This window comes from Chionomys nivalis, chromosome 3 (assembly GCF_950005125.1).
Source record: "Chionomys nivalis chromosome 3, mChiNiv1.1, whole genome shotgun sequence".
Taxonomy (NCBI): Eukaryota; Metazoa; Chordata; class Mammalia; order Rodentia; family Cricetidae; genus Chionomys; species Chionomys nivalis.
The window spans coordinates 65,226,267-65,254,177 of NC_080088.1; the positions used below are offsets into that span (position 1 = coordinate 65,226,267).

Here is a 27,911-nt window from a genome sequence, read left to right on the forward strand (position 1 = left end):
ATGCGGCCCCGGGTATATAGGTACCAAAATGAATATACAAGCCAAACACTTACTGATAATGAATGGTAAATTTATTTTAAAACTATGCTTTATATATATACAGTTTTACCATTTACTAAAGACAAAATCAAATTTGCATAGTAAGAATGTGAATGTTCTTGTTTTTAGATAATGGATTAAATCTTGGTTGAATATTTGATACATACTCATTATTATTCAGATTTGATGGATATTTTGTTTATTTTGTGTGTCTGTGTGGGTGCCTGAGCATAGGCATATCCATCATGTGTGAACCTGGTACCCACGGAGGTCCCAAGAGGGCGTTAGATAATCTTAGACTGTTGTTACTGAGGGCTGTGAGCTGCCATGTGGGTCCTGTGACCTGATCCCGAGTCCTCTCCTGCCTCGATCAGTTTTTTGTTCTTATAATCGTCAATCATGAGAATGGTGCTTTAGATAAACCCATACTATAAAATGATAGAATTTCAGTCCTGATTCCAAACCACAGTTCTCTAAATGCTTTTTATAAGGAAACACAAGTTCCTAGCAACTCACTTAGCAAACTTTAAAACAAATGTTCTAATAGAATATCTCCAAAAGGTATACTAATTTTATGCATGCTCAGGAATGGCAGCAGGAAAACATTATAAGGTCTTCGCTTTCCATGATGAACCCCCATCATGTTCTGTAGCAGACAGCTGTGTGTGGAGAGGGCAAGCCCTGTAATTTATAATGCAACAGTAGTCTATGTTCTGAGTCAAGGTGTTCTTTCTGGGCATTGGTCCTTGATTCCATCTGGTGTACTGACAGCCACCTGGGCATGTTGTATGTTCAGAAGCACAGCTGCAGTGAAGTCACGGGAGGCAACATGACTAAACACTGCATAAAACATCTCGGATTCTTTACACATTTGATTTAAAATTAATTTATGGTTGTTGGCACTCCGAAACATCCATCACTGTATTTTTCATAGCTCAAGTTTAAGAAGCAATGGTAGAGAATATGGGAAGTTCACTAGAGGTGTCTAGGGTAAGGTCAGATAGAGTGGTGCCTCAGCAAGATCTAAGGGGCAGATCATACAAATCTTTTATTGAAATTTTTAACATTATCTTCCAGTTTCCAGGCAGTCCACAGCTTCGCCTCAGGCCAGGCTGTGCCCTGGGGCCCGCTGTGTGCAGCCATGACCAGCTGCCATTCCCTGATCCTTCTCGATGGGACCATCCAAGGAGACCCTTTGGACCTCAAAATGTTTGAAGGCACTGGCTGGGTAAGGTGATGATGCTGTATCAATCAAACAAACAAGAACTTGAAGAAACCTTTATTGGTAAAACCGGATTTTTTTTAAATTCAGTTACAAATCGAGATGGCCATACTTTATCATTAGTCATTGTTATAGATGAATAATATTGCAAATAAATATATTTCCCAAATTTTATCAGTATAAGTTCATCATACAAAGTGGTTGGATCTATGACATCCTCTTTAATATCATGTACTTTAATGAGCTTCATATTCATTTCTCTCTCCTGACTGTTATGGGATAGTCTTCTCTTTGTAAATAGTCTCCTTTGTGTGTACACATCATAAATATGATGTGTGTGTGTCTGTGCATGCGTGAGTGTGTGTGTGTGTGTGCTATCTAAGTCCCACATAGGAAAGAAAACATGCAATCCTTTGTTTTTTGAGTTTGGTTTATTTCATATAATGTGATCTCCTGTTTTATCAATTTTTATTCAAAATGACACAATTTTGTTTTTATGAATGAATAAAACTGAGTAAGTATGCCACAGTTTCCTTATCCACTTATTTGCTGGTGTACACTTAGTTTGATTCTCCAGCTTGGCTGTTGTAGACTGCGCCGTCACAAACATTAGTGTGTAGATGTCTCTGTGATGTGCTGAATTAGATTCCTTCAAGGGTGATCTTAGGAGTGATGTAACAGGATCATGTATTAATTCCATTTTTAGCTTTTTTCATGAACTTTGATAATGATTTTCAATACTACCGACAGTATACGGAGGTTCCTTTTAAATCCACATCAGTGCTGGCTGTGGCTTGTTCTCCCAGTTTACGGGTTCTCCTCACTCTTAGTTTTTTTCACTGCACAGAGACTTGTTAATTTCATGTATTTCAATTTGTCAATTTTTGCTACTATTTTCTGAGCTGCTGGAACCCTTTTCTGAAAATCTGTGCTTTTGTGTAAGTTGTGAAGTGTTGATCCCCCCAGCCCCCAGCAGTTCTAAAATTTCAGGTCTTAAAGTCAGGTGCATTTTGAATCAATATTTTCACCAGGTAGGTGATGGGAATCTAGTTTTATTTTACATGTGCAGATCCTGGTTTCCCAGCACCATTAGTCAAAAAGATTTTTTTCTAGTATGTATTTTTTTTTTCAAAAATCAGATGGCTGTAACTAGTCCACCTCTAGGTCTTCTCTATCTTTTCGGTCTGCATTCTCTGTAGTAGACAGTTAGTAGACATGTGAGTACCATGTTGATTCTCTGTAGTAGACGGTTAGTAGACATGTGAGAACCACATTGATTCTGTGTAGTAGACAGTTAGTAGACATGTGAGAACCACATTGATTCTGTGTAGTAGACAGTTAGTAGACATGTGAGAACCACATTGATTCTGTGTGGCAGACAGTTAGTAGACATGTGAGGACCACCTTGGTTTTGTCATCGTGAGTGCAGTATAATTTGACATCAGCTTTTGTGACACCCCTAGCCTTGTTCTGTTTCCCTTTTGCTTTGACTCTCTGGGCCCCTTTGTGCTATTTTTTTTTCTGGCTCTGTGAAGAGTGTCTTCGGAATTTTTGTGGAGATCACATTAAATTTGCAGGCTGCCTTTGGTAATGTGGCAACGTATATAATGTTGATTCTGTGTATCAGTGAACATAGGAGAGCTATCGATCTGGGTTGGACAATCAGGAAAAGCTTTGCTGTGTTATAGAACTCATTTGTTAAAATTTTAATACTGTTCAAGTAAAGTTTAATTTTTTCTTATTATTATGTTTTTATGCATATTTCTATTAGTTCTTAGGAATTTCATTCATATCCTGTGTCTTTTGCAGCTGTTATGGATGAGGTTACTTAAGATTTCCTTCTTGCTGTTGACATCCAGGAAAGCTACTGCAACTTGTTTGTTGATTTTATATCCTGCTGCTTTGCTGAAATGGCTCATCATATTCAAGAATTTTATGGTAGAGGTATTCAGGCACTTCAATATAAAACCATGCCATTGGGAAGCAGGGATAATTTGGCTTCTTCCTGTTTGTATGCCTTTCTTTTTTTTGTGTGTGTGATTACTCTAGCTATGACTTCAAGCACTGGATTGAGGGGGAGTTGAGAAAGCACACACTTTCTAGGAGATTTAGGTTTTCCCCACTTGATCTCATGCTGGCTGTATGTTTACCGTATGTGGGGGTCTCTGCAAACACCAGGGCCAGCAGAGTGTTGAGGCAGTGGAGGCAAGAAGGCAATTTGGTTCAGCATGACTCAGGAGCTAATTGTTGCTATAAACTTCAAGAGCCTGACCTTGGGCCGTTTGTTTTAGGTGTACCTAAGCACAGCACAATTTAGAAAAATTCTTCCTGGTGATAATTAACCCTATTATGAGTGCACAACAAAGCTTAAGACATGATTACATCAAAAGTCTTATAAAGTACAAGTAAACTCTTGCACAAAAATGGGTTCTATAGACTAACTAAGAAAGCGGGCTCCAGGTAAAAAAGCCCGTGATAAGGGTCCGGGGAAGGCTAGTGATATATAGAGTGATGGAGTTAAATAAATTCAAGATATGGGTCTAGGGGAGCCAGGGGGAATGTGCAGAAGTCACCAGGCTATTAGCCCCATTTGTTCCCAGAGGTTTCCTTATAGTTATCTGTGAGCACAAAACCCTATGCAGCTCCTACAGCCACTATTTTGCTCAAGTATGTTTGTTTTGTTCCTGGTTTCTTCAGAGCTGTTACGGTGAAAGCCTGCTGAACTTTGTCAAAGGTCTTTTCTACATCTGTGGAAATGATAAGTGGCTTCGGTCCCTAGTCCATCTGTGCTTTTTACATTTACTGATCTGTCTGACTAACTGTCCTCACATCTCTAGAATGAAACAATTTCATTATGATATACAATCTTTCCAGTGTCTTTTTAAAATTGGGTTTACAGGTATTTTATTGATAATCTTTGGAATCAGATCAGAGAAATGGACCTGTAACTGGATAAACTTTTTATTGGTTCTTTATGCACTGTCATGCTAACACGGGCTTCACAGAATTAATTCACTTGGCTTCCTTTTCTTTCTATGGTATGGAATAGGTTGAGGTGCATTTGAGTCAGTTCCTTAAAGGTCTATCAAAATTTGGTAGTGAACTAGTCTGTTCCAGACTTCCCTTAGTTGAGAAACATTTTTGTTGCTGTTCAATTTATTGATTGTCATGGATGGGTATAAGTTGCTTACATGTTTATAGTCTCTTGATTTAACATTGGTAGGTCATATATGCCTAGGAATTGACCTACTTATTCCAGATTTTCCATACTATTGATATTAATATATGTTTTCAAAGCATTTCTTAGTGATCAGATTTCAGTAGAATCTGTTGTAACCACTCCCCTTTCATCTCCACTCTTATTATTGCATCTTTTATTTCTGCCAGTAGAATTTAACTAAGGCTTTATTGAACTTGTTTATCTTTTCAAAGAACCAATCCTTTGATTTTTTTAACTCTCCTTTAATCTTCATTTTATTGACTTCAGCTCTACTCTTATAATTTACTACCTGGCTTCTTCTTCTTCTTTTTTTTTTTTTCTAAAAAGAGGCAAACCATTAAGTTATGTACTTGAGGTTTCCCTGTTTTTAAAGTGTAGAACATCATACTAACTCATGTCCATTAGAACTAACTTTTTTATGTCCTAAAAGTTACAATATATCGTGTTTTTATTTGTATTGACTCTGGGAATTTTTTAATTTCCTCCCTGACTTTTTCAGTGACACATTGATCATTCAAGAGAGTACTATTTATTACCCACACATACGTGTAGCTTTCTTTGCTATTGATTTTCAGTTTTATTCTACTGTGAGCTTATGAAAGTTAAGAAATGTAGTTTATTTATCAAGACTTGCTTTATGGCACAAAATAAGATCTGTTTTTGAGAACATTCCGTGGGCTTTGACAACAGCGCATATTCACAGCTGATAGGTAGAGTGTTCTGCGGATGTCTGTTCCATCAGTCTATATGATCTGTCTGGTTTATGGTATAGTTGAACAATGAACTATAGATTTAACTATTGATGAGAACAGTGAATGGAGTCAGTGCAATCTTATTGCATGTGGCCCTATGTGTCTTTTTAAGCATGTTTTATGAAATTAGGTGCCTCAACACTGGACTTATATCTTCAAATTTTTCTTTAGTAGCATATAGTGACATCATTTATCTCTTCTTACTAATTTTGGTTTGACATCTACTTTGTCAGATGTAAGACTGGCTAATTCTGCCCGTTTTCAGCATCTACTTGATGCAGGGTTTAAAGTCTTCCAGTCTTTGATTCTCAACTTTTCTGTGTGTTTGCCAGTGAAAGGTGTTTCTTGCAACCAGCGAATGGTTGAATCTTGTGCTCTGATTCCATCATCTAGTCTGTGTCTTCTAATTAGAGAGTTAAGGCCATTAATATTTGGAATTATTATTGATATACTTGCTATTTCTCATAGCCTTTTTTATTCTTTTTCTATTTATTCTTTTCATGGGGCAATGGAGCTTGTTGGTTTGTTGAACTGGGTGTGTTTGACTCTTTCCTAGTTTTTATTTATTTGTCTGTTCTTCCCATGGAATTTTTCCTTCCTTGTGCTATCATGTTGTAACTATCTTTCTCCTCTGTATGTAGAATTATTATAAATATTCTCTGTACTTCTGACAAAGTGGCTATGGAATGCTTTAGTTTGTATGTATCTTGGGATGTCTTGATTTCTCCTTTAAGTTAAAAAGTAATTCTACTGTATGTAATAATTTTGGTTGGATGTTTTATGCTTCAGGGTTTGAAATACTTCCTTCCCTGCTTCAGGAATTCTACTGAAAAGTTTGATCTATTCCGCTAGTTCTGCTCTTGCTAGTAAGTTGGGATTTCCCTCTTGCAACTTTTAGTATTGTTTCTTTCTTCTGTCTTTTTGACATTTTTATAACAATCTATCTGAGATGTTCTTTTCCAGCCATTCTCCTTTAGAGTTCTAAATGCCATATGTGAAGGGGAATACATCAGATGGGGGGGGGGCAGGACGCAAATAAAGGAATCTCATGCTAGCTCCTAATATGGCATAAGAAGAGGTTCTTTATTAAAAGAGAACTCACAGATCACGAGGAACAGGAACGAAATCCAACATCCAGGTGTGGCAAGTAAAAAGTGAGAGAGCAAGCGGGTGAACCTGTGGGCTTTTAGGTACCCAAGGTCATGCCCAACCTGGCCCAGCCTCTCAAAGGCCATTGGCTAAAGGAGGTTCCCCACCACATACATATACCTATACACATACACACACACACACACACACATACATATCCCTAAATTTGGGGAAATTAATTATAAATTTCATTCAATAGTTCTTCTGTACTTTTAAATTTTATTGCAACCCCCTCCTACCCCATGAATTCTTTGTTTTGTCTGTTGATCGTGTCCCAGATTTTCTGCAAATTGTGATCATGTTTGTTTTTAAATTATTATCTGAATGTAACACTTTTTTTTTACCTTATCTTCTCTCTTTAATATTCTTTTCTGTTTGGCCTAGTCTATTTATTGGTAGTGGTTTCCATTGTTGGGTTTTCTTCCTTCCCTCTTCTTGACTGATTGAAGTCTTTCATTTCCAACATTTCTAATTTTTACATTCTTCAAAATCTCCATTTCCATGCTGAACTTCCCTCCCTCTCACTCTCTCTGTGTGAGGTATGCATGGAGGGCAGAGAACAACCTTAGGTATCAGTCCCCATCTTCCATGTGATCTTCCCATGTGCTACTGTGTACCCCAGGCTAGCTTGCCCACCAGCTCCAGTGGCTTTTCCTGTCTCTGCCTCCCAATTCACTGTAGCAACATTGGGTTGGGTTGGTATGCAGGTGGTCCTGTGCCTGGCTTTAAGTGGATTCTGAACTCAAGTCTTCATTCTTGACAATGAGTGCTTCACCTAACCAGTCTCTGAATTAATTTCCTTGCTTCATTCATTTGCTTATTTAATCCTCTGTGAAGTCACTGAACGTTTTTAAAAGTGGGATTCTAAATTATCTGTCTGGAATTTTAGTGATTTGTTTCCGGCGTTTAGTAACTTTGGAGTTTGTTTTGCTTCACGTGTGATTTGTACGTCTGTCTGAGTAGATGCATCTTTTATGGTTTCCCCCCCATCTTTTGTTCGTTTTGTTTCATGTGGTTCTTCTTACTGAGTAGTTTTCTCTTGAGAGTATGGTCTCTGCCATCTAGAGGGAAGACACAAAGAGCAGAAACAAAAGCAATGATTTGTCAGTAATCGGGTAATAGAGTGAAAAGCAGTTAGGTGCATCATTTACATTCCCAATGAGGATAGAAAATAAAAGAGCTATTGATGGATAAAGTCGGTGTTAAAAGACTATTAAGACTAGAAATATTAATAATTAAGAAGGGAAAATAGGAGGAGGTGAAGTAGGAATAAGAGATAAAGCAACAGGCTTAAGCTTTGAGAAATAATTGAGAACAGGAGAGAAGAGGTGCAGATAAAGAATAGCTGTAAATCCTAATCAAGTGACTTCAAAACCGAAACAAAAATAGCAAAGCAAAAAATTAAAACAGAATACTAGTATTCAATATGTTTCCTGTCTAGGATGATTCCCCTACGCCCTAGGTCATCTCTGAAGTTTGCTCTGCTGGTGGGAAAGCAGCTGTTATCTGTCTGGTGCTCAACCAGGTCGAAGCAGAATGGCTATATACAGTTTGCTTCCTGTATTTTCTCTGCTCCATTGAATTCCTGTGTGGACATGACTAGAGAGTTGTTCCCTGCTGCTCAGAATGAGTGTCTCCGGCACTCAGCATGAAGTGTCCTCTTGACTGCTGTTCTTCTGCTTTGCTCTGCTGGTTGACCACACTTTCCGCTGTATCTCTTTCAGTGTCTGAAATGGAAGCAGACACATGCTTGTATTTTCCCTTGCAGCTAGTCTTCTGTTCCCCCAGCTCAGGGTGCTTTTCCGCCAGTGCCCACAGTCTACACAAGTTTGTGTTCACATCTGCTCTGTATCCTTGTTCACAGAATTTGAGGGCAGTCAGACACTTAGTGGAGGGAGTGGCCTTTCGGATTAGGAGATGTGACAGTGCTTGGTTGTAGTGTTCTAATGTCATTTCTGTTGCTGTAATAAAAATATCCAGGATGGCCCAGAGACCCATGATAGAACCAAACACAACTGTCAAAAAAAATCAATGAAATGATTCCTAATGATATTCATCTGTACTCATAGATTGGTGCCTAGCCCCATTGTCATTAGAGAGGCATTATCATCCAGCAACTGCTGAGAGCAGAGGCAGAAAACCACAGTCAAACACTAGGTGGAGCTAGGGGAAGGATTGTAGGTGCCCCAGGGGTCAAAAATACTAGGAGTCTACTGCCCACAGAATCAACTAACGGGGCTCATAGGGCTTCACAAAGACTGACGTGATAAACATGCACCCTGTAAGTTCGGAGCGAGGCCCTTTGCCTATATAGTATGGCTGTGTGGCTTGGTGCTCTTGTGGGACTCCCGACAGTGGGAGTGGAGGGTCTTTCTGACTCTTTGGCCTGCCCTTGGGATCCTTTTCTTCATATGGGGTTGCCTAGACTTGTCTTGATATGAGGGTTTGTGCCTCATCTTATTGTAACTTGTTATGCCCTCTTCAGTGGATACTCCCAGGAAGCCCCCCTTTCAGGAAACGAAAGAAGAGTGGATCTGGGGAGAGGGGAGGTGAGGTAGGGAGTGGGAGAGGAAACTGTGGTCAGCATGAACGCATGACAGAAGAGTAAAAAGAATATCTTAACACAAAACAACCTAGGGAGTTGATTTCAGCTTAAATTTCTAGGTTTTCAGTCCAGTGTTGTGGCAAAGTCAAGACAGGAGCTTCAAATAACTAGTCACATCACATCCACAATCAAGAGCAGAGAGAAATGAATGCACACATGCTCACTTGCTTGCCTGTTTGTGTTCTCCTTGATTTCTATCCTATTGTATATAGTTCAGGTTCTCCTGCTTAGGGAATGGTGCCACCCACAGCGTTCTGAGGCTTCTCATAGCACGTAATTAAAACAGCTACAGTTCATCCTACGTTTGTCCATAATTGAGATTGTCTTCTCAGATGATTCTAGGTTGTGTCAAATTAACTATTAAAGTTAAATATCATAGAGTTTCTTTCAGAATCAGATTCTCCTCAGCCCCAACATATGAGGTAGAGAGACACACAGTGGCACCTTTCCAGCATCTGCTCCTGCAGTACCTAAGTTATTATTATTATTATTATTATTATTATTATTATTATTATTATTAATAAATGAATCCTCTTTGGATGAATTCTAGTCTTATCCTGACAGGATCTGTCAACCTCTCTTTCAGATAATTATGTTACAGGGTATAACATGGTATAGGAGTCCCTAAATTCATAATTTGAGGAACTGCTCTTGAAACTAAATTAAATGTAGTTTTTGATTAGGGTTATTCTTTAATATACTATGGTGCATTTTGAATATTCCAGGGAGAACATGACACGTAGCATTCATGAAACCCATTTGACCCTAACTCCTTCTAGATCGGCCATAAGCTGATACCGATGCTCCCCGACAGCCTGGAAGAAAGAGTAGTCTAAAGCAGACTCTCCAATGTGACTAACACACATTTGCAATATGGAAATGCAAGTGACGAACTGAGTTGTTGATTGCAGTTGTTGTTAGTGGATTTAATTTAAGTAGTCACAGTGGCTGATAGCTACTGTATTGCACAGTGGAGGTTTATACACGAACAAAGAGGAACCATGCTCAAACTAATCCTACTTTCTGAGCTGGGTGGGTGTGAGTGGCAGTTGAAGGGCACAAACCATAAATCTGTCCTGGGTGCTGCTGTGACAGTTAATATTGCTCTCCACCTGTCCCTGGCCACGCGGATCTATATCTAAGATTTTCAGTCTCTTATCTGCGCATTTGCAGTAAGAACGCCTCCTTCACAGACTCGGGTGAGTACTGAGATTTGGAGTGACTTTGGGCATTATAAAATGCCAAACAAATAGCGAGTATTTGTTAATAAGTCCCTTGATTATTGTCATTATGCTGACCTCTAAAGAAAGGGGAGGGACATCAAAAACACTTAAAGTAATATATAAAGGGCATGGAAAGACTGGGGAGAGATCTCAGGTAGAAACGTGCTTGCCTTGCAAACACAAGGATCCGAGCTTGATCTCTAGAACCCAGGTAAAAAGATTGGCATGGTGTCATGAACTTGTAATCCTAGAGCTGGGGAGGCATAGACAAATGGATCTTTGGGGCTTTTTGGTCACATAGCTTAGCCGATTTAACGTTCTGGGTCCCCTTCGGAGACGCTATCTAAAACCCATCACAGATACTGAATGCATCTTCTTGCACGCCTGGATTCACACACATGCATGTGCATGTACACACACATATTTCACAGGAAAACGTTTAATGTTAGGATCAACATAATGGGATCAAACGATGGCCAGAACGTGAAGCACTCCTCACAAGAAGCTAATGCAAGGATAAATAGTGGGAAGTTTTGGCTTTCTAGAAGACCAGTGCCTAAAAAGGGAAACCTGGTGTGAAGGGAAATTCCTAAAATCGGTATGTTGAGATGAGATTGGTGGCTCTGAGGAAGGTTTTGGTGCGAAGCAAGAATCATACCCAGTTTCTTGGGTCTAAGTGTAGGGAAAGCAATGAATGACGCGAAGAACAGAGCCCTCCCAGCGCCAGCAGAACTGATGTAGTGATGGCCCGTAACCACGTGACTACATGCACATGGATCCTGATCCCAGTAAGGCCCCTTCTATCTGCACTAATGATGCACACATTGGGATCTTGTTTGTGAACATGAATCTTTAATGCCACATCTACAAGAACTATCAAGATGGTCATATTCACCCCTAAACAAAGCACTTTTCCCTGAGATGTAGTCTGGATCTGATGGAGCCTTGAGTTAATTCTTTGTTAGCCGGGAACCTGCTAGATATAAAGAGGGAGGGACAATATCCTTACAGATTATTAAGAAAAAAATACAGTAAATTCTTTTCTAATATTTTGATATTGGTTAATGTTGATTTCTCAATAATACTAATGACTATATTTGGCTTTTTTAGCCAAGAAATAATATCCATTTTCAACTGTGCTTTTTACTTTGGTCATGGCCAACTTGCTAGCTTTCTAGCTAAATTAGACCAGTAACACAGGGGTAACATAAAATTGTGTTGTTGTGTTTATCTTGGGGGCATAGCTGTTAACACAGCAGAGAGCTGTTGTGATAAACAAGATTAAAGATCCAACCTCCTCCTCCAGCCACTAGACACAGCCACTGGGAAGAACAGTGACCCTACACCCCACACCTCGCACCTCCTTCCTACCTGACTGTATTCACAGTACTTTGGGATTGTTGACATTTTTTACAATGAAGTCCTTATTGTTAATGAAAATGGCAGACATTTGACACTGGTGGTATTTAAGGAAATATCTGGGAAGAGAAGCTACCTGAAAAGGGTTTTTGAAAATATTAGCACATTGCACATGGAAAACTGTTTCTTCCTATTTGTCTCCAAGGAATCTTATGAATGTTTCATTTTGTAAACAGAACATGGAAGATTGCCAAGTGCCTTCCTGCAAATTGGGCCTGTCAGATTCAAGCACCATAATAAAACCAGGACCAAAAGCCAGTCAGGTACGATTTTCTTCCTTCGATCGTGTATTTCCTTCCCCCAGACACTGGAGAGACAGTTCAGGTTTTGCACATATTTTACATTTCTCCTATTAGGCTTTATCCTAATAGATTCCATAGTTGGTATGGCTATGCCTACAATCCCAATTTCCCTCATTAGTGTTCCAGCAAACACTCAGTGAGTGTCCATGCGCGCTGGAGCACCGAGCTAGACTTCACTGCTGGGTTCTGCACGGGCAGAGCACACAGTGGTCGGAAATCAATACAAGTGCAAGCCAGCGCAGTACACCCTGCCAAGCGCTGTAATAAAGGCTGACAAACGAGCCGTGGGAGAGCCGAGCTGGGAATGAATAGTGTTTCTGGGAAAAAGAAGCATCCCATCACAGAGGATGACCTGGAAGGAGATTAGGATTTCTCCAGGCAGCCACCAGTAAGCGGTTTTGAGACCAGATAATATATTGAGTGAGTCACCCTTGAATAGGCTAGAAAAATATAAGCATTCTAACAGATATAATATGCCATGATGTGGCTGGGCACATCGGATGAGAAACCCCCTGTTGGTTGGCCGAGTAATGCTTGAAGGCTTTTTGGTCTCCTTCTCTTTGATGACCCTGCAGAGTCCGGTGGACGCCATTACTGTCCTGCGCCAGTTTCCCTTCTCCTCTGGCCTACAGAGGATGTCTGTGATCGCTCAGCTGGCTGGTGACCTTCGCCTCCAGGTCTACATGAAGGGTGCTCCAGAAATGGTAGCCAGGTTCTGCCTATCCGAAACAGGTACTGACTTTATCTTTCAATGGAAAAACCATTTCAAATGCCAAACCCAGAAAGCAAACTTCTGCACCACTGTAATAAAAGCACATGAAGATCTCAACCCACCAAAGCCAGTAAAAGGAGCGGGTTGGTTTGTAGGCAGGTGAAAGCAGCCTGGGAGATCCTGTGGTGCAGAGGGGGAGACTGAAAGGTGCAGAGGTAGAGAGTAAACATCTGGCTGTTACACAGGCAGCAAAGTACAGCCACAGTGGGGTGTCGTGGCAGAAGATGTAAGGCTAAGCTGCAGGAGGTACGTGGGCTGGATGACTAGTGGGGAACCTAGGGTGGGATCCAAACACTTGACCAGATCTGAATAACAGGGTACTCTGCACTCCTGCAAAGGGAACAGGGCTGGCTCTGCTATTAGCAGCTGAGACAGAGCAATTGATAGGAAATTCTCTCTCTCTCTCTCTCTTTGTGTGTATGTGTGTGTATGTATGTGTGTACATGTGTGTATGTATGTATGTGTAATGTGTGTCTGTCTGTGTGTGCATATGCATGTGTGCATGTTTGTTTGTGTGTGTGTGTGCACATGTATGTGTGAGAGAGAGAGAAAGAGAGAGAGAGATGAAAATTGTGGGAGTCATTTCTGTTCTTCCAGCATGTACCACGTAGGTCCCAGAACTTCTACTCAGATCATCAAGTTTGGAATCTTGTATCTGTTGAGTCATCTCCCCACCCTGAGAATTTTTTTAATTACTTTGTTTTGTTATTTAAAATAGATTTTTTTCTTACAATATATTCTGATTATGGTTCTCCCTCCTCCAAGTACTCAGTTCCTCCCTGCCTCCCCTTCCACTCAGATCCACATCCTTTCTGTCTCTTGCTAGAAATGAACAGACATCTAAGGAATAAAATAAAACAAGATAAAACAAAATCTAACAAAACAGAAACGGGTATGCAAAGGACCTGTAAGGTATTAAAGACAGAAAGAAAAGGGCCCTGACAGAACATTTTGAGACAAGGAACCTCCACAGATGCCGTTGAGTTCATTCTGTGTTAGCATCTCCTGCAGGACATGGGGCAGACTCTAAGGGTTTCCCTAGTGAAACTCCTTTGGGCAACACTAGTTTCTCATGTGCAAGTGGTTACCAACTGAACCTAGCTTCTCTAGGGATGGGGGCATGTGTCCATTGCTTCTCAGAGCTGTAGGCCCCATCTGGTTCACATCTGGTTCACATCTGTGCAAGCCCTATGTCTGCTGCATCAGTCTTGCCTGAGTTCCTATGTCCATCAGTGTTTCTGTGTTTAGAAGACCTTGTACCCTTGGTGTCTTCCATCCCGTCTGACTCTTATACTCTTTACTCCTCCTTTTCTGTGGAGCTTTCTGAATTCTTGGGGCAGAATTTAGTGGAGACATCCCATCTAGGACTGAGTGTTCCAAGGTCTCTCACTCTGCACAATGTCTGGCTGTGGGTCTCTGTCTTTGTCCCCATCTGCTGCTGGAGGAAACTCCTCTGATGATGGCTGAGCAAGGCACTGATGTATAACCAAATGTTTTTGGAATCATTTCATCGCTATCTTCCTATAGCAGAACAACAGTATTTGGTTTCCCCCAGGCCTATGCTTATCTAGTCCTAGGTTCTTGGCCACCCAAGCAGTGTTGGTAATGGATTCTAGCTCATGAAATGAGCTTTAAATCAAATCAGATCTTAGTTGGAAATATTTTTTAAAAGAGAAATATTTCAGGGGAGACATGAATAGACTAAATTAGATGGTTTTCCCAGCAATTTTTTTTTTTTTGTCTTTCTGGTCCCGACTCTGAGACGAGCTGTGTTATTTAATATTCTCCTAAACATATGCACATCCTAAGTGGTGGCCAAATTTATAAAAAATTTGTGCATTCGAATAAATTCACTTGGATGAAACTGGCATTTTTTTCCTCCTGGCTTTCATCTACTTGTTATGATTAGCTTCCAGCTGTGCCCAGAATTCTAAATTTTCATGAATGTTTATTAAGTCTCACTTTCTTTCTTTTGTTTTGTTGGTTTTTTGTTTTTTGTTTTTTTTTTTTTTCCTGAGACAGGATTTCTCTGACAACAGTGGCTGTCCTGGAACTCACTCTATAGATAAGACTGCTCTCAAACTCATAGAAATTGGTCTGCCTCTCCCTCTGCCTCCCAAGTGCTGTGCCACCACAGTTGGGCATATGTTTCCCTTTCTAGGTCAAGGATGAAGGACTTGCCTAGCATGCACAAGATATGTGTCTGATTCCCAGAATGAGAAAGAAAGGACCTCTCTTCCAGATGTTGACCTTCCTCCCAAATCCCATTAACTATGTCTCAGACAGGGTATAGACCATATTTGATTTTATTCTCTTTTGTGTTTAGCCATGTAGACTTTAGTGAGAATCTCCCTGTTGCCCCTTCTATGTCAGGAAGGCACAGAAGTCCAGCTTCCGGTCTGCCACTCTTATCTTCACAGCAGCTCATACAATTCTACCTTTTGCCTTGACCTTTGATCTCCCCCCCCACACACACACTATAAAGAAATGAGGGCTAGAAGATTCCTTGAGATTAGATCCATGCCTCTGGGAATATTTTAGAAATACACAGAGTCCAAGATAAACGGGAAGGTAAGATCTACTCATCACTCATGCTGTAGTTGTAAGCCAAGGTGCAGAAGAGGTTTAATAGGTTGAAGTCAGAAAGTAAATTGGGAGTAGAATGGAGAATAAAACATAATTGTTTCACTGCCTGAGCCACCACAGCCATGGTTGTGCTACTGTCTAGGCCACCACAGCCACTGTTGTTCTTCAGCTCTCGTCTGACACCCTCACATGGGCACGTTAGAAGCCACCAAGAATTTAGAAATGCAAAGACATAGTTTACGCCAAACATGTAAGTGCGGCATTGAGTCAGCATCCATGTAAAGCAGAGCTGTGGGCTGGGGATGTGGCTCAGTGGGTAAAGCTCTAGGAGTCTGACAGGCTGTGTTTGGATTCCTAGACTGACTCTTAAAAGCCAGATGGGTAATGTATGCATCTGTAACGTCAGTGAGCCCCTACTAGGAGCCAGGAGCCAGAGACAAGTGAATGTCAGCCGCTTTCAGGATGGCTAACATGGTCTATGCAGCAATAAACCAAAGAAGAGACGCTGTCTCAAAACAATGAGGAAAGTGGATACTCAAACTTGCCCTCTGACATCCACATAGGCACAGTTGTGCGTGTGAGCGTAGGCACGCGCACACACACATACACACAAATACAAACACAAGTATGAATTCTTGGGCAGTTATTTTTGTAAAGAGTCACTCAGTGCATATTTCAGGCCTTTCTGGCCACACAGTGTCTGCATCAACTAACCAACCCTGCCACTGTGTCCACCAAGCCATCACGGACAGTAAACAAGCGAGTAGACATAGCTCAAAATTTATTCACAAGAACAAACTGCATCAAATGTAGCCTGAACATTATCAACCCTGATCTGGAAGATTGGCCACTTCTCTGATTTCACTCAAGAACACACAGTTATGAACTCTGTCCTTCATGAACCCAGTCAGTATACTGGACACTGGTCAGATCCATCTCGGTCATCTTAAGGGAGCTGCTATAACTTAGTGCCTCAGGCTGAGTGGCTTACACGACAGATGCCTATCTCTCATAGTTTTGGAAGCTGTGCTGTGCTGGATAATTTGGCTCCTGGTGAGGGTAGCCTCCCAGCTTGTGGATGCCCGCTTTGCTGCTGTATCCTGGTGAGGAGAGAGCATCTCTTATATAGTCCTGTACTTTAATCACACCCAAGAAAGTTTCACCTTCATAGCTTATTTATTTTCCAAAGGTCTGTGTCCAAGTTCAGCCATATTAGGGATGAGGTTTTAACATAGTTTAGGACACAGAACCAGGACATAGCACAGCTAAGGAACAGCGTAAGTTTGCCATTTTTTCCTCATCAGAGTATTGTGACGCTGTTGGTGACCTCTGTCTGAAGCTCTATGTTTTCTAACAAAGCATTTTTACAAAGTGAAAGTTGAAGTGCTGGAACGCATCCTGCAGTTCCCACAGTCGCTTGGATGCTAGGTCATCTTCATTGCGAACCTACAGCCCCTGCCCCTCTCTCCTCACAGTGCCCAAGAATTTCCCACAGGAGCTGAGGAATTACACAGTGCAAGGCTTCCGTGTCATCGCCCTTGCCCATAAAACCCTGAATGTGGAGAAGCTTTCCGATGTGGACCGTTTAGCAAGGTAAGGAACTGGAAATCCAGACCTGGGAGGGCCTTTGTACACACAGGGCAGACGCCCTGGAGGTGGACTGATGGCTGCTCGCATCACTAGGAAGCTCTTGGGTGGAGAACTGTTCTCATTTAGTCCTCTGGCTTGGAGATGACCGACTACAGGTAGGGCTTGCCCAGGGCACATGGTGGATTGTGATAGAAGAAATATGGCAGCTGAGACTTCCCAGACCCCACAGCTAACCTCTGCCCTACCCTACAGAGCATAGTCTTGGATTTTGTCCCCTCACATCAAGTGCTCATGCCACCTCTGAACATCATGTGGCCAACACACTTTGGAGGTCTCACATTATACTGTGGTGTCCCTCTAGGGAACACAGTTGAAAATTTGGGAAGTTTTCAGACCGCTCCCTCTTTCTGGAATTTCTCAGGTCCAGCTTTCTTATTTCCCTCAAATCTGGGAGGGAGGTTGTGAGTACAAATTGAATTCCATATAGAAACTAAAAACTCAGTATTTTTAATTACATTAAAGGGATGAATTGCCCTTCTTAGAAGATAATCTATACACTGCTTTCTCCCAGATTTTAAAGGTTCATTTTCTGTGATCTACATTTAAAGAACAGGAAAACTAAACAGGTGATAGCCTTTATAGTCCTTATACTTGATTTATTAAATTTATATTTTTAATTCAGAGATTCTCATTCCTATATAATTGGCTCCTTTGTATAGGGTACCAACGTACTTGGTTCAATGTTACTATCTGCAACCTATGTCTTTCTAAGATAATGATGCCTCACACGGTGCCTGCTTCCCCATCTATAAAACAGGATTCGATTATCTTCAAGGAGCTTTTCGGATAAGACATTTTTGTCTTTGAAATAGAGTCATAGAGCTCATTCAGATAAGAGTGACATCCACGACCTTAACATTTCAGATGTTGACTAGCCTTGAGCAAACAGAAAGATTCATAATTCATGGGATGTTGTAAATTTCTATACACAAATTTTAATAATAGTGTTAAGGTCATGAGTGAACCAGAGATTTGCATAGCCAGTGATAGACTGTAGATAGTCCAGCTGTGACACATAAGCACAGCTGTAGTCTCATTTTAAAGCCATAGCAAAATGCACTTTTTTAGCAATAAAAAACAAACAAACACACAAACAATAGTAGACTATGCTATCTTCCCACCCATTACAAGTTTTCCCAAGAGATATCAGGAATCCAAAATGTTTCTTGTTATTTAGTTGTTTTTCTTTTTTTTTGTTTTTTTGTTTTTTTGTTTTTCGAGACAGGGTTTCTCTGTGGCTTTGGAGCCTGTCCTGGAGCTAGCTCTTGTAGACCAGGCTGGTCTCGAACTCACAGAGATCCATCTGCCTCTGCCTCACAAGTGCTGGGATTAAAGGCGTGAGCCACCATCGCCCGACATTAGTTGTTTTTCTTGAGCAGGGTAAAATAACATTGTTTTGATTTTTATTAGGACAAATTATAGTTAACAATTTTTTACAATTAGGAAAATAAAACTTTTTTGAAAACTGGAGTCACCAAAGAAATTAAGAGATTTTTGAAAGAACTTAGAAATCAACCAACACTGAATGGCAGAAGAAAAGCTTCTTTAAGACCTAGCCCTTTCAGCAGACAAGGCTGTCCATTCTCTCGATATTTAGTCAACATAGTCCTTGAGGTTCTAGCTACAGCAATAAGACAACAACAGGAGATCAACGGGATACAGATTGTAAAAGAAGAAGTCAAACTCTTACTATTTGCTGATGAAATGATAGTTTACATAAGCAGCCCCAAAAATTTTAACAAGGAGCTTCTACAACTCATAAAAACCTTCAGTAATGTAGCAGGATACAAGACTAACTCAAAAAAATCAGTAGCCCTTCTGTACACAGATGATAAAAGGGCTGAGAAAGAAATCAGAGAAACATCATCCTTCACAATAACCACAAATAGCATAAAGTATCTTGGAGTAACTCTAACTAAACAAGTGGAAGACCCGTATGACAAGAACCTTAAATCTTTGAAGAAAGAAATTGAAGAAGACGCCAGAAGATGGAAATATCTCTCAATCTCTTGGGCAGGTAGAATTAACATAGTAAAAATGACAATCTTACTGAAAGCAATCTACAGATTCAATGCAATGCCCAGCACAATCCCAGCAAAATTCTTCACAGACCTCGAAAGAACAGTACTCAACTTCATATGTAAAAGCAAAAAACCTAGGATTGCTAAAACAATCCTGTACAATAAAGGAACTTCTCAAAGCATCACAATCCCTGACTTCAAACTGTACTACAGAACTACAGTACTGAAAACAGCCTTATTGACATAAAAACAGACAGAAGGACCAATGGAACTGAATCAAAGACCCAGATATTAATTCACACACCTACATAGATAATAATCTATGAACACCTGATTTTTGACAAAGAAGCAAAATATATAAATGGAAAAAAGAAAGCATATTCACCAAATGGTGCTCGCATAACTGGATATCAACATGTCAAAGAATAAAAATAAGTCCATATCTATCGCCATTTGGACATGAGAAAACTCAAGTCCAAATGGATCAAAGAACTCAACATAAAGCCAACCAACCACACTAAACATCATAGAAGAGAAAGTGGAAAGTACACTTAAACACATTGGCACAGGAGACCACTTCCTAAATATAACCCCAGTAGTACAGACACTGAGAGAAACAATTAATAAATGTGACCTCTTGAAACTAAAAAGCTTCTGAAAAGCAAAGGACATGGTCAACAAGACAAAATGGCAGCCCTACAGAATGGGAAAAGATCTTCACTCCCACATTGGACAGAGGGTTGATATCCAAAATATGCAAAGAACTCAAGAATTTGATCATCAAAAGAACAAATAATCCAAAAGAAAAATGGGGTAAAGATCTAAACAGAGAACTCTCAACAGAGGAATCTAAAATGGCTGAAAGACACTTAAAGAAATGCTCAACATCCTTAGCCATCAAAGAAATGTATATCAAAATGTAAATCTGATGGCAACTTATGCTAGAGAGGTTGTGGGGTAAAGGGAACACTCCTGCATTGCTGGTGGGAGCGCAAGCTGCTACAGCCCCTTTGGATATCAGAATGGCGATTTCTCAGAAAATTAGGAAACAACCTTCCTCAAGACCCAGCAATACCACTTTTGTATATATATCCAAAGGATGCTCAATAGTACCACAAGGGCATGTGCTCAACTATGTTCATAGCAGCATTGTTTGTCATAGTTAGAACATGGAAAGAACCTAAATGCCCCTCGACCAAAGAATGGATAAGGAAAATACAGGACATTTACACAATTGAATACTACATAGAAGAAAAAAATAATGACATCTTGAAATTTGCATGCAAATGGGTGGAGCTAGAAAACATGATATTGAGTGAGGTAACCCAGACCCAGAAAGACAATTATCATATGTACTAAGTCATATGTGTTTTTAAATATAAAGCACAGAAAACCAGACTTCAAATCACAATCCCAGAGAACCTAGACAACAATGAGGACTAAGAGAGACATACATGGATCTAATCTACATGGGAAATAGGAAAAGACAAGATTTCCTGAGTAAATTGGGAGCATGGGGACCGTGGGAGAGGGTAGAAGAGGAGGGGAGAGGAAGGGAGGGGAGGAGAGAAAAATGTATAGCTCAATAAAATCAACAACAAAAAAATTAAAAGAAAAGAAAAAAAGCCTCACCTTTTCTTGGTTTAGTAAATGTCTATTAACATGCAGTCTGTGTTAAATGTTCAGAAACTACAGAAATGAATAAAATGAACTCCTTGACCCCAAGTATTTTAAATCTTAATTGGGGAAACAGATAATAAAATACATCTATAATACATTGTATTCTTGGTGGTTCTTAAATATCTCAGAGGGGAAAAATGAACCAAGTGGGAAGAACCTTTAAGAATGTACACTATAGTTTCATCTAAGGAGGTCAAAGACATCCTCTGGGGAGAGGTATTTAAACAAAAATATGAGTTAAATAAGTGCAGGCAAAACTTGCCAGAGGCTGGCATTGAAGGACAGGGTGGTGGGCACAACGGCTGATGGCATGGTCCCAGAGTAGAGGCTCAGTTGCCCGAAGAACTGATTGAGGCGATGAACTGCATCTGAAACAAAAGCACTCCTTTGTTTTGCCATTGTGCCCATCTCTTGGTGTCATAACCATAAAATCATTGACAAGGTTAATCTCAAGAAAATGTCCCTTTGTGATTTCCTCCCTGAGTTTCTGTTTTCAGTCTTACATTGACGACTTCAGTCCATTTCCAGTTTGTCTTCGCGTGCTGGGTTAATTACCTTTGCACTGCTAGGACCCAATACCTGACAGAAACACTGCAAGGGAGAAGGGCTAATTCCCCTTCTCAATTTCAGCGGAATTTTAGATAGTCACGGCAGGGAAAGCAGAGGGGAGTACCTCTATCTGCTGTGCTGCGGTGGGACCCAGGGAGGTTCACATGGCAGCCAACCAGGAAACAAGGAGCACAGGTTGAACTAGGCCTGCCCCCAGCAACGTAATGCCAGCTCACAACCACCCATAACTCCAGTTTCAGGGGATCTGACACTCTCTCCTGGCTTCTGTGGCATCACACACACATGTGCATACACGAACATGTGGGCAAAAATTCACATGCCTATGAGCACACACATAGATGATAAGTGTAATTAACTGGTGAGTTTTCACTTCTATTTAGTAAGAAAATATTAGATCATTTTAATGCACAAATTGAATACAGTTTAGTACTTAATGGATACATTATGATCATAAGACATTGTGGTGAGGATGGCATTCATGAAGAATGCTCCTAGTGACTGGTGACTGTCAAACTGATTTTATACACACGTACACACACACACACACAGACAAATATTGATTTTGAAAGACTGAAATTTTTGGAGAAAAAACTTTCCGTGGTTGACAATGAAATGAACAAGAGTGGGAAGAAAGAACACCATTTCTAAGATGTAGTTGGGAACTGGAAGTGGTTGCTTTGGGGAAAAAGACAGGGCCACTGGCTTTTTATTATATTATCCTGGTTCCTTTCTTTTTTAATCTGTGTACTATTTTATTGATAAAACATAGACGGGGTTCCAAAGAAAAGAAATAAATCAGCCATGAGCACCGCACTGCTCCACCTTAAAATGTTCATTTTTGTCCTGAATCCAAAGGGAGAACGTGGAGTCCGAGTTGACATTCCTGGGACTTCTCATAATGGAGAATCGCTTGAAAAAAGAAACAAAGCCAGTGTTGAAGGAGCTGAGTGAGGCCCGCATCAGGACCGTGATGATTACAGGTATGTAGGATCCAGAGCCTGGCCAGCAGCACATTGAAAGGAAGCATGACCTGAGCAAATCCATGTGACTGAGGTAGAGAGAAGTACGCTGTGTGGTCCTGCCACCCTTGCAGTACCCGCGAGCAGCACCAGCGGTTTCTGAGGCAGTGTGGATCCTGTTCTCTGCCCAGCACTACTCATTCGGGCTGGGCTTCTAGGAATGGAAATACGTGGACACAGGTTGTGAGATGATTCAGTCAGCAAAGGACTTGCCCTGCAAGCAGAGCTGAATTCAGAAATTTTGCTCCCATGTAAATAATAATAATAATAATAATAATAATAATAATAATCAATAGTAAAAACAGAGTGAGGTGACTCATGCCTGTATACTGCCATGGAAGGTGGAGACATGAGGATCCTGAGGTTTTGCTAGCCATAGCCTGGGCAGATCAAGGAGTTTTAGGTTCAGAGAAAGACTCTGCCAAAAATAAAAAATAACGTGGAGTATGATTAATGAAGAAACCTCTGACCTCATATATGAATATGCACACAAACACATACATATGCACACATAAACACACACACACAACACATACGTGGACAGATGGCAGGCACAGAACATGGTAAGCAAACCCAAGTGTGTCCTGATCCTCAGTGTTTCTTCTTGTCCACATCCCAGGGACATACTGTGATTTAGCCTGGAGTCATATGTTCACCACTAAGAGCTATCTGTTATCTCGATATTAGCCATGAAGCACACACACACACACACACACACACACACACACACACGTCTTCATTCGTTTATGCCTGACTTGGAAACACACACTGGGAGAGATGTTGAACCTGGTGTTTGCTCACTAGAGGCATGCACTTGGGTAGGAGGAAATAGAAGACAGTGCAGAAAGCACTAAATGTATTCAGTGAGCAGCAACAAAGGGAGGGAGAGACATCTTCACTCCGGTGGCTGTAGGATTGTCCTTAAAAGTCTCTCTGTTATCTAGGCGACAACCTCCAAACCGCCATCACTGTTGCTAAGAATTCTGAAATGATTCCTCATGGCAACCAGGTCATCATTGTTGAGGCTAACGAGCCAGGAGACCTCCTTCCTGCCTCTGTGACCTGGCAGCTGGTGGGGACCCAAGAGCCCAGCCCTGCAAGAAAGGTGAGCAGATGCTGAAAGACCCCTGACTGGCCCCAGGTTTGTAGAACACAGCCCCTGGCATGGCACAACCCCCTGAGTCCTGGAAGTTATCACAGCTCAGGTGTGGTGTGTCTCAAGTGCGACACTATGCAAAATGTTTCCAGTGACATTTTCGCAGATCCAGCCACACACTGTCATCGCCTGGCGAGCTTATAAACCTCCTACCTCAGGCTGCACCGGTTGAGTCAGAGTCCCCGGATAGGAAGGCAATAAGCTCGCAGAGGCACACCGGTAAGCCTCACAGCAGACACGAGATCACGGCCCTGATGCCACACACATCCCCCCAGGCATCTGTATTGCATAGCACCTTGCTGGAAAGCTGACAGATGTAGGGTTTTCCAGAAAGCAAGCTTCCTGTTCTCTTGTCTGGGGAAAACCCTCCCATAGGAGAATGACCATGGCCCAACACTCCACTTTTGTGTTCCTCAAAGGCCTGATCCCACTAGCAAGGAATTACACAAATACATCTTGGTTCCAGGCTGATGTAGACAGGGGGCTTTGGTGCAGCACACAGACTGACCCATACACAGAGTGGCCCCGGCTCGTTGAGGTGATTCATCTGGTGACACCTCCACTAGCGTATGCTCTGAGAGATGGTGGTTGCCCCTGTGCTTTTTGTGTCTCTCTAGTACTCATTTCATTGTGAACCTGTTTGCTTCATACAGTCTCTGCATCTCCTTGTGTTCCAGAACCCCGGGCCTTCACTAATTTAACAAACAGGCCAACTGTACCCACATTCATAATATTAATACCTTTTCAGAGTTCCAGTCTTTCTCCTCACCTCTGGCTCTTTCCCTGCCTTCCTCCAAGGAAAGGGATTCCTGTCTTGGTTCAGTGGTTTGCGTTTGGCAGTGGATGAGGAGGGTTGGTTTTCCCTCCTGTTGCTTCAGGACAACAGTTCCCCTCCCCCTTCTAAACACAGTGTTTTCTATGGTATGTATTTCTCTGATGAATAAAATAGTCTCACCTCTTGTACTGTTTAAATCTAGTCCTACAGGGATATAAAGCCTGTTGATAAATCTTGAGAGCAGCCATTGTGGGTGACTGATGGGAGGAGCCAATGGACATCATCCAATGTGTCCTGCTGTGTTGTCAGCCAGGATGGAGCAGAGAACAGCCAAGGGGGCTACCTGTGAATGGCAAGGAGGGAAGGGTCTGGGAGCGTATGATAACCTGTGCACAGGAACATAGGTGTGGAAGAAGCTCTGGACACTGTGAGGGAATTAGTAGGGAAACAAAAGTCAGAAGCCAGACACAAGCAATAGCAGGTATGAAGAACCAAACTATGCCTCCTTGTGATGAAGGAACGGGTAAATGAATGCTACAAGATCTTAGGAAGCACAAAGATACATGAAGAGGAAGCAGAGAGACGTTATTGGCATCTTGCTATGAAGATGTAATCACAGGAAAGGATGGACGCTGTTAGAGCATCAGATATATACATAATTCTGGGGGCATTTTGCTTGTCTTCTTTCTGCAGATTGATGGTCCATGGGCACATGACACCCCCACTTGCTGATACTTGTTTCTTTGTGCTACACACATTCACTTTATTCCGTGCCTCACAGGGCAGCGGGTGCCGCTTACGAGTCCATGCAGATAAACAATGCCTTTTGATTTTAGGAAACCTACATTGATATCGGAAACAGTTCTGCACCTGGTGGGAAAGGTTACCATTTTGCAATGAGTGGGAAGTCATACCAAGTGCTATTTCAGCATTTCTACAGCATGCTGCCCAAAGTAAGTCCTGGTGGCTGTCAGGGTCTTCAAGTGAGTGGAACATAAAGAACCAAGAAGGTGACGGGTCACTGAGGTGGGTGTGGGTTTGAGAATGTGCCTTGCTAAAAGCACCTTGACCTCCCAGGAGGTTCCTGGTCCTGTCTAAAGCTTCCAGATCCTGCACATACACACCATTGCCCTTTAGACATCAGTACTGATAGATGCGGTTAGCTCAACGGCCAGCCCATGCTCAGATTCCCTCCTTCCTCCCTTCTCTACCTGGGACAGCTTCTTAGTAGATCCACATATCAGCCTTCGTTGTACATCAGTCTCTCTGATAGCCTGCATCAGGTGGAGCTCCTTTCCCCTGCTGCCTGGAGTCTTAAATCACAGCAGAAGGAAGCAAAAATCACCATGGTTTATTTTCAAAATCATTTATTATCTTGTTCTCTGTGTGTCCTGTTTTAAAATAGTGTTGAGCAGGATTGTGCTGTCAGTGTGGTAGAGACACAGGGCATATAAACTGATGGTAGCAACCATCTCTAAGCCGAGGATAAAATATTCTCTGCCTCCTTACCTTCCTTGGTAAGTCAAGGACGGAAGAATGTGTGGCCTGAAGGTTTTGCGGAAGCTCTTATTCTGGGCCCTAGTGTGGAGATGGAAATCTGAAATTCAGAGAGGTTAAGTCACTTAACTAAGGTTTGTGCAGCTAGTTGGGACACATCTGGGAAGAGAACCTCAATTCTCACATCTGATCAATTGCGCTCTTCTCTGTCCATGGCAATAGAGAGTGTAGTTTCCCAAAGAGCTGTACTCTGATTGCTCATGTGCCTCTTGGTTGTTATGTTAATGAGAAGTTACTCCTTCCTGGAGAAGAGAAAAAAAAGTAATTGGGTCCAGCCAAAAAATAATGGAGTTGTATTGGAGGACTTCAAGTTCAATATTAAAGCATTAGATCCCTCATTCCGATTCCTGGCTTTGGCTCTAATGTCACACACCCAGCACTGTGTCAAATCAATGGCCAGGAATGAATTTTCAGGCTTTTCACTTTTGAAACATTCCCCTTCCTAATCTTCCCATGATGGTTGTTTCTCTTTTTAGATTCTGGTGAATGGAACCGTTTTTGCAAGGATGTCTCCTGGGCAGAAATCAAACCTTGTGGAAGAGTTTCAGAAATTAAAGTAAGTGACAGGAGTGGTGAAGGGGCCACCCCTGTCTGCTACGGCTCCATAGCTGCCAACCTCATAGTGTCCGAGGGTAACATCGTTGATTGTTTTATGTTTCACTGGATCAGGTGTACAGATGTGGCTCAGGTAAGCCTTGGTTCAGTAACCAAGGATGTAAATTATCAAAGAACAGTAATTAGCTGTTAGCCAGACCTGGAGTCTGGTGGCACTAGGGTGGATGGCTCTGCCACCACCTCTCGCGACATTCATCTCCTTTCGTGGCTTGGAATAGAGACACTGGTTTTTACTGCTCACTGGAAGAAGCCAGTCTGAGCTCCTTGAGATGTGGGCCATTTCCTAGAAAAGAGGCTAATGTTACCACTGCCTTCCACATGGAGAGCGAGAAAGCAAGAATAATAGAGGCAGTGGGGAGATGCAGGGGAGAAGGGGAAAGGAAGGAATGGTGTTACATTTTCATTCCCGAATCTTAGAATGTAGGCTGCCTTCTTTTCATTCAAAGCGCGTCACTAGGTCCCACCCATACTAAAGGGAGTGGATTTCACAGTAACGTGAATTACAGGAGGTGGCAACAATTGAGGCACATTAAGACACCTACTACCCCGCAAAAGCACTCATTTTGTGGCCCATAAAACCTATCTTGCAGGAAGATTGCCTGCTTAAGTGCAGAGGGAAGAAATAATGAGGGTTTGTGTGGCCGAGAATGGGAAGGGCGGGAGTGTGTGAGTTCTCTCTCGAAGTCATCTGCTTGATCCGATAAGTGGTCATTTCAGACTCTCGTGGCATAAAGTGAAATGGCAGTTGGTAGGGACTAAAGATAGAGGGCGAGTTCAGAACTCTCTCAGAGCACTGGTCACCAAGTTTCGTCTAAATGGAAAGTCCTGTTGAGGTCAGACTTACCCATTCCTTGCTTGCTGCAAGTGTTAAAGATTTCTAGCCTGAAAGTTTCAGATAGCCAAAAGGCCCAGGGAGTTGTGAAGCAAGATAATTGTAGCTTACTCTTATCGGAATCACGATCCTGCCTCTTATTATCACATTTTATTGGTTGAGCTTCACAGCGAAGTCTCAAATGCCTTCCATTAGCTTCCCTATGCTTTCAGACTGCGTAAGTGGCCTGGTGTAAGCGGCTAGCTCATGCACGCCGCCATTACATGACATTGGCTAAAGAGAGTAATTGTCCCTGTCTCAGATGCCTGAGGAGCATTGTTGGCTAGCACTCTGAAAGGTATATCCCCCTGAAACACAATTAGCTTAGGAACGTCCCACATACTGGGACCGAATGAGCTGTCTTCTCAGTTACCCATCATCCTCTTTGAGGTCTTACAGATCAAGCTCTCTGGATTCTCTTTCTAAACCCAGGAAACACATGAGATGTAAGATTCCAGGTGTGATGCAGACACTCGTGATGGTCTTTAAGTCTCGAGAAGGGAAGCCAATTAGATGGCCACAGGTAGTGGTGACACTATGCCATGGTATACAAAAGCTTGTGATTTCGCCAGCCCAGCGTTAGGCTGAATTTGTCTACATTTGGGCCACATTGGAACTACAGAGCAGGTCAAAAGGGTAACTTCCTATGGATCAGTTCCTAATAAGGATATTCTAAGAGCACTTTTATCACCTATGATCTGAGTCTGG

General features: G+C 41.7%; 1 protein-coding gene across 1 annotated transcript in view; it reads left to right on the forward strand.

The window, feature by feature from the left end:
• Positions 1-27,911, forward strand: part of Atp13a5 (ATPase 13A5) — a 118,885-nt gene that overhangs the window by 56,482 nt on the left and 34,492 nt on the right. Inside the window, exons 14-21 of the mRNA XM_057764243.1 lie at positions 1,117-1,267; positions 11,806-11,892; positions 12,507-12,663; positions 16,765-16,882; positions 22,066-22,190; positions 23,174-23,334; positions 24,997-25,113; positions 26,194-26,273. Coding sequence (XP_057620226.1) covers positions 1,117-1,267; positions 11,806-11,892; positions 12,507-12,663; positions 16,765-16,882; positions 22,066-22,190; positions 23,174-23,334; positions 24,997-25,113; positions 26,194-26,273 — 996 coding nt within the window. The remainder of the gene's footprint in view (positions 1-1,116; positions 1,268-11,805; positions 11,893-12,506; positions 12,664-16,764; positions 16,883-22,065; positions 22,191-23,173; positions 23,335-24,996; positions 25,114-26,193; positions 26,274-27,911) is intronic.